Source organism: Oncorhynchus tshawytscha, linkage group LG33 (genome assembly GCF_018296145.1).
Source record: "Oncorhynchus tshawytscha isolate Ot180627B linkage group LG33, Otsh_v2.0, whole genome shotgun sequence".
In the NCBI taxonomy this organism is placed as follows: Eukaryota; Metazoa; Chordata; class Actinopteri; order Salmoniformes; family Salmonidae; genus Oncorhynchus; species Oncorhynchus tshawytscha.
Genome location: NC_056461.1, coordinates 31002056 through 31012698, shown reverse-complemented (window position 1 = coordinate 31012698; position 10643 = coordinate 31002056). Strand labels below are relative to the sequence as shown.

Sequence of the window (10643 nt, the reverse complement as noted above, 5' to 3'; positions counted from 1 at the left end):
GAGACTGTACTTTCTAAAAAAGTTGGGTTCTTTTAATGTAGACTGTACTATACTGACTCTGTTTAACAAATCCTTTATTGAGAGTATTTTAACTTTTTGTATTGTTTGTTGTTTTGGCAATGCCACTATCAGCCAGAGAAACATGCTGAGAAGGATTATTACAAGGTACTTGGAGTCAAACAGACAGGCCTGGATGAGGTCTTTAAGGTCAGGGCCCTCCGTAAGGCTCACAAAATCATATTAGACCCAAGCCACCCCCTGTACCTGGACTTTGAATTACTCCCCTCTGGGTGCAGGTATAGGGCACCCCTCAGCAGGAAAAATAGAATGAGACAATCATTTGTGCCAGGTGTGATATCCCTCCTAAATAACTTGGGTGAATGTTCCCATTGACCCCGTAAGGCCAGCAGGCTAGTCTTTTCTTCTTTTCTAAAAATGTATATATATATTTTTTAATGTTTTATTTCTTATTTCTTACTATTATTATTTGTATTGGTGCGTAACTGTTCTGAAAGTTGTTTTGTCAATCGTGTTTTGTATTTAAACACCACTTTGAATGTGCACATGACCCTGCAACACAATTTCTAGAATTTCCCCATGGGGACAATAAAGTTAGTAAGTTAATCAATTATTGCGCGCGTCAACGAGCGTCTGCGTTGCCAAGGGCTAAAATAAAATTGCGCTGCAAGTCCTGCCTCTCCCATCTCCTCATTGTTTTATAGAAGCAGGTACCCACGTGCCATCTCCTCATTGGTTATGCCCACCTTGGTGATTGAAAGACAAACTGTGTTGCCGGTCGTTGTGGTAATACTATGAAAGTTTAAATGCCAATCATCATATAAATTCAAAGATGAAAATTGGTTTGGTTTGACTTGTACTAATTGACTGTTTCTAGTTCATTTGAAACACTTTATGAAACAGCTCTGACGCAATGACATGAATAGATGCACACATATACACACTACTCATGACACCTCTATCTCTGTCAGTCACTTTTCACACTCCTCCTAAACAGACCAGACAGATCAGAGAGAGGGATGAAAGGGTGTTACATAAAGAGGAAAACGGAGTGAGAGAGGAAAAGAGGAAGGATGTAGTAGAATTAGGTGGTCCCCTAATGGTTCTCTTTTACTGTTTTTTAAATTTATTTTTCTCCCCAATTTCGTGGTATCCAATTGTTTTTTTAGTAGCTACTATCTTGTCTCATCGCTACAACTCCCACACGGGCTCGGGAGAGACAAAGTTCGAAAGTCATGCGTCCTCCGATACACAACCCAACCAAGCTGCACTGCTTCTTAACACAGGGCAGGGCGCATCCAACCCGGAAGCCAGCCGCACCAATGTGTCAGAGCAAACACTGTACACCTGGCAACCTTGGTTAGCCAGCACTGCGCCCGGCCCGCCACAGGATTCGCTGGTGCGCGATGAGACAAGGACATCCCTACCGGCCAAGCCCTCCCTAACCCGGACGATGCTAGGCCAATTTGCTACACTAATTAGAAACAGACACCTAGCTGCCTGCCATCCAGCACCTTTCACCAAATTTTCCAGGATATTCTCACCATGCAGGGTCCAACTACAGCAAAGCAACACAGGGTGTGTTTCTGGTGGCTATGAGTCTTATGCATCAGGTAAAGAGAGAGGAGAGGAGAGAGAAGGCACTCTTAGAATTCGTGACTACTCAAGGAACCCCTGGAGATCCTGAAGAAACCATTGCTAATCAATGGTTCATATTTGCACCTTTGGTTAGTTGAGGGCTTCTTGAGGAACCTTTAATGGTTTGATGTAGCAACGTGTTCCTGGAGGAACCCTGGAGGGGAGACGTGGCTTAGTAGGGGCATGGCTTATATGTTGTAATTTCTGTTTATTTGTTCTTTTGTATTGTCATCACATGTTAAGGTCTGCCTCCAAGCCCAGTCTGTAATGAGAAGAACACAATAAAACTGCAGACTGGGAAACCTTAAAACTCCACCATAACCACCCAGAGCTTTGATCTGCCCCCATGTGACCCAGAACTCCTATCCCAAAGGACCGTCCAGATGGGCCAAGTCCTCCTGAAAGCCAGACAGGGTCTCCATGAAGCCCAGGGGCAGCCCCAGGCACCTCCTCCTCCAGTACTCCACCTCATACAGCAGATGAGGGAGCTCATTAGGCAGCCCCAGGCACCTCCTCCAGTACTCCACCTCATACAGCAGATGAGGAAGCTCATTAGGCAGCCCCAGGCACCTCCTCCTCCAGTACTCCACCTCATACTGCAGATGAGGGAGCTCATTAGGCAGCCCCAGGCACCTCCTCCTCCAGTACTCCACCTCATACAGCAGATGAGGAAGCTCATTAGGCAGCCCCAGGCACCTCCTCCTCCAGTACTCCACCTCATACTGCAGATGAGGGAGCTCATTAGGCAGCCCCAGGCACCTCCTCCTCCAGTACTCCACCTCATACTGCAGATGAGGGAGCTCATTAGGCAGCCCCAGGCACCTCCTCCTCCAGTACTCCACCTCATACTGCAGATGAGGGAGCTCATTAGGCAGCCTCAGGCACCTCCTCCTCCAGTACTCCACCTCATACTGCAGATGAGGGAGCTCATTAGGCAGCCCCAGGCACCTCCTCCTCCAGTACTCCACCTCATACAGCAGATTTCTGCCGTGCCATCAACATCAATTTTTTTTTACATAAATAATTGAGCAGATATAACATGGTAGAAAGAGTATGTGGCCTTTTCTGTAGCCTACAGGCTGGAGATAAAATGTATGACAATGTAATGAGATGCGAACTTTTTACATCATGCAGGTTTCTCCGATCAAATAGCATAACTTACTTGGCGACCAATCAAATTTTTAAAAATGCGCTCACATGTTAAAACAACATATCCTAACAACAGGACAGGTCAAAGTAAAATGGAGCATCAGGGCACTCACACAACTGCTGTCCAGGAGTTTCACCCCATAGGCTAAATTGTTATGATCAGCTGTTTCAAGTTTGTATACATTTTTTACATGCTGATCATAGCAAAAAATAAAATACTTCTGCATTTCTCACTGTGTAAACACATTGCAAATAGGTTCAGGATAACTCCTACTGATAAAGTTGGGAAGCTGAAATTCAGAGCTTAAATGGACAAATTGATTAGTCACAGAAATCAGGACTTGCCAATGCAACAGCATGTTTTACAAATGGTGGGACTACCATATGGATGGGCATTCATAAAATTCCATTGCAGGCCTACATGGTAGGCTACACACCAGTAAGCACAGACCGACACCAACGTCTTTTGGATGTCCTTTTTTGGTGTTTTACGAAACAGTAGTCCTACCACGTAGATGGGCATTCCTAAAATGTCATTTCAGGCGACACTGTAGGCTGTACCCCAGTGAGCACGGACTGAGGCTGACGCCTGTTGGCTGTATTTTTGGTCCTGTTCGTATGTCTTTTTTTGGTTCAGATTTTGTCCGGTCTGGACCAGCCTTGATTTGGTCCAAATATAGACATCTATCAAGGACATCTTTTCACCTTTCATTCAGAACCTAACTTCAAAGTCTGGAAAACATGTATTTTAGACATCTTTTCAACATCATTTTGCTTACTGGGACGGCAATTGTGGCAGAAAGGCCAGGACCAGCCCTGCACTCATCTGTGATTATCCAATTCACTGTCCCTTTATTCATACAAGATGTGGTGTGGAAATAATAAACATGAATACAATGGCATGCAGACTAAGACAAGGCACATTCATTTAACAATAACAAACCAAGATATACAGCTCCTCATCTGTTATAATAATCCAATGACTGAAACCAAAATACAGGTAGATAGCAACATCAGACTAGCCAGTTAAACAATGACAGGCGAAAATGTAGCTATTAATGTTATAAATCAGCTGGGCTTGACAATCTGGACCCTCTATTTCTGAAACTATCTGCCACCATTGTCGCAACCCCTATTACCAGCCTGTTCAACCTCTCTTTCATATCGTCTGAGATCCCCAAGGATTGGAAAGCTGCCGCAGTCATCCCCCTCTTCAAAGGGGGAGACACCCTGGACCCAAACTGTTACAGACCAATATCCATCCTGCCCTGCCTATCTAAGGTCTTCGAAAGCCAAGTCAACAAACAGGTCACTGACCATCTCGAATCCCACCGTACCTTCTCCGCTGTGCAATCTGGTTTCCGAGCCGGCCACGGGTGCACCTCAGCCACGCTCAAGGTACTAAACGATATCATAACCGCCATCGATAAAAGACAGTACTGTGCAGCCGTCTTCATCGAACTTGCCAAGGCTTTCGACTCTGTCAATCACCATATTCTTATCGGCAGACTCAGTAGCCTCCGTTTTTCGGATGACTGCCTTGCCTGGTTCACCAATTACTTTGCAGACAGAGTTCAGTGTGTCAAATCGGAGGGCATGCTGTCCGGTCCTCTGGCAGTCTCTATGGGGGTGCCACAGGGTTCAATCCTCGGGCCGACTCTTTTCTCTGTATATATCAATGATGTTGCTCTTGCTGCGGGCGATTCCCCGATCCAACTCTACGCAGACGACACCATTCTATATACTACTCTTAAACGCTAGTAAAACCAAATGCATGCTTTTCAACCGATCGCTGCCTGCACCCGCACGCCTGACCAGCATCACCACCCTGGATGGTTCCGACCTTGAATATGTGGACATCTATAAGTACCTAGGTGTCTGGCTAGACTGTAAACTCTCCTTCCAGACTCATATCAAACATCTCCAATCGAAAATCAAATCAAGAGTCGGCTTTCTATTCCGCAACAAAGCCTCCTTCACTCACGCTGCCAACCCTAGTAAAACTGACTATCCTACCGATCCACGACTTCGGCAATGTCATCTACAAAATTGCTTCCAACACTCTACTCAGCAAACTGGATGCAGTTTATCACAGTGCCATCTGTTTTGTCACTAAAGCACCTTATACCACCCACCACTGTGACTTGTATGCTCTAGTCAGCTGGCCCTCGCTACATATTCGTCGCCAGACTCACTGGCTCCAGGTCATCTACAAGTCCATACTAGGTAAAGCTCCGCCTTATCTCAGTTCACTGGTCACAATGGCAACACCCATCCGTAGCACGCGCTCCAGCAGGTGTATCTCACTGATCATCCCTAAAGCCAACACCTCATTTGGCCGCCTTTCGTTCCAGTTCTCTGGTGCCTGTGACTGGAACGAATTGCAAAAATCGCTGAAGTTGGAGACTTTTATCTCCCTCACCAACTTCAAACATCTGCTATCTGAGCAGTTAACCGATCGCTGCAGCTGTACATAGTCTATCGGTAAATAGCCCACCCATTTTTACCTACCTCATCCCCATACTGTTTTTATTTATTTACTTTTCTGCTCTTTTGCACACCAATATCTCTACCTGTACATGACCTTCTGATCATTTATCACTCCAGTGTTATTAATCTGCAAAATTGTAATTATTCACCTACCTCCTCATGCCTCTTGCACACAATGTATATAGACTCCCTTAAACTATTGACAACTGACAGTGAAATATGGGGGAAACAAATACCGTATTTACAGTTCTGGTATTTACACACAGTGATGAATAAATTCATTAGAAAGGAATAATGTCCAAAAACTGAGATTTGTGTTCACAGCAGGTGGCAAGCTGCACTTGGTAAAGAATTGATAGCTGTGATATCATCAGTGAATTATTTTTCTTCCTTCTATGATGGGGTTTAAAGGCGGTTGGCATCCAATGTTAATGGTGTGTTGCGGCCACCAGCTGGACAGGGTATTGAACTAGAAAATAAAAATCCATTGCGGAAAAATGGCATATCAAAAGTTACACGTCAACAAACAAAACCCATCTTAATTAAGCAATTAACATCCCATCATGCTTAGGGTCATGCATAACAATGCTGCGCAGGCAATTATTTTGTCTACCATGGCTATGCCCCCATAGGATGACCATTCCCACATCCACAGAGTACGAGTGGTCACTGAATGGTTCGATGAGCATGAAAACGATGTAGACCATATACCATGGCCATATCAGTCACCAGATCTCAACCCAATGGAACAATTATGGGAGATTCTGGAGCACAGCTCTTTCCAACACCATCAACAAAACACCAAATGATGAAATTTCTTGTGGAAGAATGGTGTCGCATCCCTCCAGTAAGGTTCCAGACACTAGTAGAATCTATGCCACGGTGCTTTGAAGCTGTTCTGCCTCGTAGTGGCCCCAACGCCCCATTAAGACACGTTATGTTAGTCCTTACTTTATATTGGCAGTTACCTGTACATGTTTACACACAATATCACCCAAGGAAAAGAGCGTCTGCTAAATGACTTCAATGTAAATGTTGACTGATGCAAGAAATGTGACAGAAGGGAGGTGCTGATATTAGCATTGAGTTTATAAATTTCAACATAAGCAGTGCACTTTAAAAATCAGACAAAAATCAAAAATATTTGCCTTTCCAAAAAATGTAATTGTTTTTGGTATTAAGCAGGGCTAGACTAATCATAAATGGACATTAGATATTGGATACACAGCATGACAAAGGTAGCCAGCCTATTGTCATGAATAGGCCCACAGTGCACTCACCAGTTGACGGAGTATAGTTTCCGTAACCATCTGTGCGTTATTGTGAGTTTCACCCCAGAGGGCAGAGTGAGTGACTGCAGGTTTTCGCTCTTCCCTTGGACTTGATTGATGAATTAAGGCCACTGATTAGTAAGGAACTCCCCACAAATGGTTGTATAGGTCTTAACTGAAAGGAAAAAACAAAAACCCTGCAGACTCTAGGCCAGGGCTGCCCAACCCTTTTCCTGGAGATCTACTGTCCTGTAGGTTTTCAGCCCAACCCTTTTCCTGGAGATCTACTGTCCTGTAGGTTTTCAGTCCAACCCTAATTTAGCAGTTCTGATTCAGCTAGTTAATGTCTTGTTGAGCAGCTAATTAGTAGAATCAAGTGTGTTAAATTAGGGTTGGACAGAAAACCCACAGGACGGTAGCTCTCCAGGAAGAGGGCTGGACTGTTTTGTTCAGTGTTCTAGTGCGTCATTAAAAGCTATGAACACTTACCACGCTGCTCATTGGTCCTCCTCTTTTTCTCCCAACGACAAACGCTACAGATGCACCATCTCATTTTCAGAAGTGTCCAATTGAAGAAAAAAAACACTGCTTCGTAACAATAATAATATGGCACTTACTGTCTAATAATAATAACAATGATAATAATACATAAATAAAACCCTATCTTAACAGCATAGAAAGTTCTGTACAACTACTAATAGGCCTACAACTAATAAAAACTACTGTTACAACTACTAATACAACTTAATATAAACTACTTCTACAACTACTAATGCAACTAATAACAACTACTAATGCAACTAATATAAACTACTGCTACAACTACTAATGCAACTAATAAAAACTACTGCTACAACTACTAATACAACTAATATAAACTACTGCTACAACTACTAATGCAACTAATAAAAACTACTGCTACAACTACTAATGCAACTAATATAAACTACTGCTACAACTACTAATGCAACTAATATAAACTACTGCTACAACTACTAATGCAACTAATATATACTACTGCTACAACTACTAATGCAACTAATATAAACTACTTCTACAACTACTAATGCAACTAATATAAACTACTGCTACAACTACTAATACAACCAATAAAAAATACTGCTACAACTACTAATACAACTAATACAAACTACTGCTTCAACTACTAATACAAATAATACAACTTAGTACCATAGGCCTACAGATGTACAAATATCTTCACACGATGATGTTTCTATTAGTTAAAAACAAAAAAATGTTTGATCTTAACATTTGAAAAAGCCTTTTTTTGATTCACTGTGTGATTTTAATGCCCTGATTTCTATAGGTAAATGACTCAAGTCAAGCCTTTGTACCTGAAAGATGTTACTCTAACCTCATGATGCACCTTTGGAATGTGTAATGGCTGCTGTTGTTGAAAGGAGTAGCGTGAGTTTCCTTAACCAATGTACTTGTCTGAATCGGCTTGTTATAAATTACATCTAAATCGCAAAGTGAGATCTTGGTTGTGTTTTGTTTTGATAGATGATGTCACCATAGGCTAGTATAGGAAGCAGCAGTTTGATTACTAAGGTCTTTGAAAATGGATACAGTAAAACAATTCTTACTACAACTTGTTGTAGTTGCACCATCGGATGAGAACGTGAAAGGGAAGCAAATGGCAGGGTTTAGAAAGGTGCGTTCTGGTCACTGTCTGTTACACTGCTTCTCTCAGACTAGTCAGTTTGTATTTTCTGTGTGCATTAGGCCTAGCCACAGTGTATAATTGACTACAGCATCTTCAACCGAATAGTTGTCATAAACAATCAAATAAAGTTCAATATAAAGTTATGAAGTTATTCATAAAAATGAACAAAAAGGCTACAAAACGTTGAAATATCTGTGCTGTGTCATCAGTAAGATATGAGCAGTCAATGAATAAACAAGAACATCAAAATTATCAGAAATGTACTTTTATTTTTGCAACTTTAAGTGTGTCTTCTCTTGTTAAACCATGTAAGTGTAGACAGGCACAGTACATTGATTCCTTTACAGTACGCTCTTATGCAAATATTTCACCCTTGCATTCATTTGTGCGCAAATCTTTGGTGTATTACCTTTTTCAAATACATCTGACATTTTGCCTCTTCGTTATACTATTTCTATAAAAAATCTCTACAAAGACATTAGACATGAGTAAGCAAGAATAGTTACAGTACAGCACATGGATGAATGGTTCATATTCACTTTAGTACACACTTAACAGTGCATACTAAACATTTAAACCAAACTAAACACCGTTTTATAGGATGTCAGTCTTCATGTAGGACATTTACAGCAATGTTTAATGGTGATCATTGGGTGGACCCCAAGAAGAATAGCTGCTGCTTTCGCAACAGCTAATGGGGATAAAATACAAAATAAAATAAAAATTGTTTCAACGCTCTTGAGTTGTAGTATTATACAGTACATACTCATAAATGGTAAGTTAAAGTGCTTTCAAGAACATGTGAGATCAATATACACCAAGTTGATAAAACCATTCCTCTAATTTCAAAATGTTTCATCTCTGGCCTACATTAAAAAAAACAGTTTGCAATCTGATAAGTTTCACCATGTCTGGGAAGATTCTTGACATGCTTGTTACGTAAATCAACTCCATTAAAACATTAGTCAATGTTCTCTGATTGGTGAGAAGAAACCTCTGGCTCCTCCACTTCTAGGAATGAACTGCCCCATTGAGGGCACAGTGGCCCCTTCTACACCAGGAGAGAAGTGGCAGTCGATCAACATAAATGGGAAAACAAAACAATCAAAGAATAGCTCATGTATAAAGCCAAGGCAGTTAACTATATCTTACCTGCAGATTTGGGTGGAGCACTCAAAATGGTCTCGGCAGTAGGCCCCAGTGGGCTTGGTACCCATGAACCTCCACAGAGGGGTCATGCGGGTTCTCCGTTCCAGTAGCTTGGTGCCCTGCTGCAGACTCAGCCTTGAATCATGGCTTCCTATTGGACTAGCACACACCTGCCATACAAAGTGTATATGTCAACAACATTTAGCATTACAGTTTCACTGCTGGTTGAAGATGGTTAACAACACTATTCCAAATAAAATGATAAAAAGTGCTTTACCTGATGCATAAGAATCAGAGCGACCAGACACACACCTTGCGTTGCTTTGCTGTGGTTTTGACCGTGCATGGTGAGATATACTCTGGAAAATTCGGTGAAAGGTGCTGGATGGCAGGCAGCTAGGTGTCTGTTTCTAACTAGCGTAGCAAATGTTCTTTTGGAGAACTCCGCTTATATACCATCCCTCTCTCTCGCTCTCGCTCTCTCACTCTATCACTCTCTCTCTATCTCTCTCTCTCACACACACGCTCACACACAGACATATATACACTCACACACACATACACACATGCCATGTCAAATATTTGACAATGGTAAAGATAAGATCTCCACTGTGGACCAGTAACTCTCTGATTGTAAACTGTCTTAGCACTGGGAGCTATGGCCAGAATGACATCAACTCTGCTGATATCTTGGGCACCTCTAGGAAACTCCTTCTGTTGATAATGACAAGTCCATAACCTCATTAGAGCGCACATCGAAAAAAATGCAAGAACGTTACACGTGTGACAGCACTCGGTACCAAAGTAAACAAAAGATTGCATTTTGGCCTCTACGTGTTACCTTTGTACAGACAAATGATTTATGTTATGCATACTTCTTCCAATACTTACCTTTTGACATTTATGCCAACATGTGTTGTGAGGGTAATGATGATGAAACCAAGTCGCTCTGAATAATCATTCAATCAGTCAAATGTTTTTATTCAAAGAAACATGTCTTACAAAGAGTCAACAGTCAAGCCGGGTCCGGAGGCATGCATGGCTTATTTTCAAATATTATCATTTTATTATACAAGGAACACAGACTGAGACCAAGTTCTCTTTTACAGCTGGGCCCTGCGTATACATGTTTACAAATATAGTTTAGGTACAATGATTAAGAAACTACACAAGACAAACAGATAACACAAAAAAATACAGCAACAGATTATATTTACACTACAGGTTATTCCCCCAACAGC

General features: G+C 41.8%; 1 protein-coding gene across 1 annotated transcript; it reads right to left on the bottom strand.

The window, feature by feature from the left end:
• Nucleotides 1-8502: 8502 nt before the first annotated feature.
• Nucleotides 8503-9860, bottom strand: LOC112230589 (liver-expressed antimicrobial peptide 2-like). The gene is made up of 3 exons (XM_024396860.2): nt 9680-9860; nt 9406-9572; nt 8503-9304 (listed from the first exon to the last, which is right to left on the bottom strand). Exons 1-3 carry the CDS (start codon nt 9746-9748, stop codon nt 9265-9267), a joined length of 276 nt encoding a protein of 91 aa, XP_024252628.1. The 5' UTR covers nt 9749-9860; the 3' UTR covers nt 8503-9264.
• Between the last annotated feature and the right edge of the window lie 783 nt (nt 9861-10643).

Excerpts from the sequence above, each read along its gene's own strand:
- LOC112230589 (XM_024396860.2), bottom strand. The coding sequence starts at position 9,748 with ATGCACGGTCAAAACCACAGCAAAGCAACGCAAGGTGTGTGTCTGGTC. Across the intron at positions 9,573-9,679 it reads CTCTGATTCTTATGCATCAG|GTGTGTGCTAGTCCAATAGG; the intron begins GTAAAGCACTTT and ends TTTGTATGGCAG. Across the intron at positions 9,305-9,405 it reads TGCTCCACCCAAATCTGCAG|AAGGGGCCACTGTGCCCTCA; the intron begins GTAAGATATAGT and ends CTCCTGGTGTAG.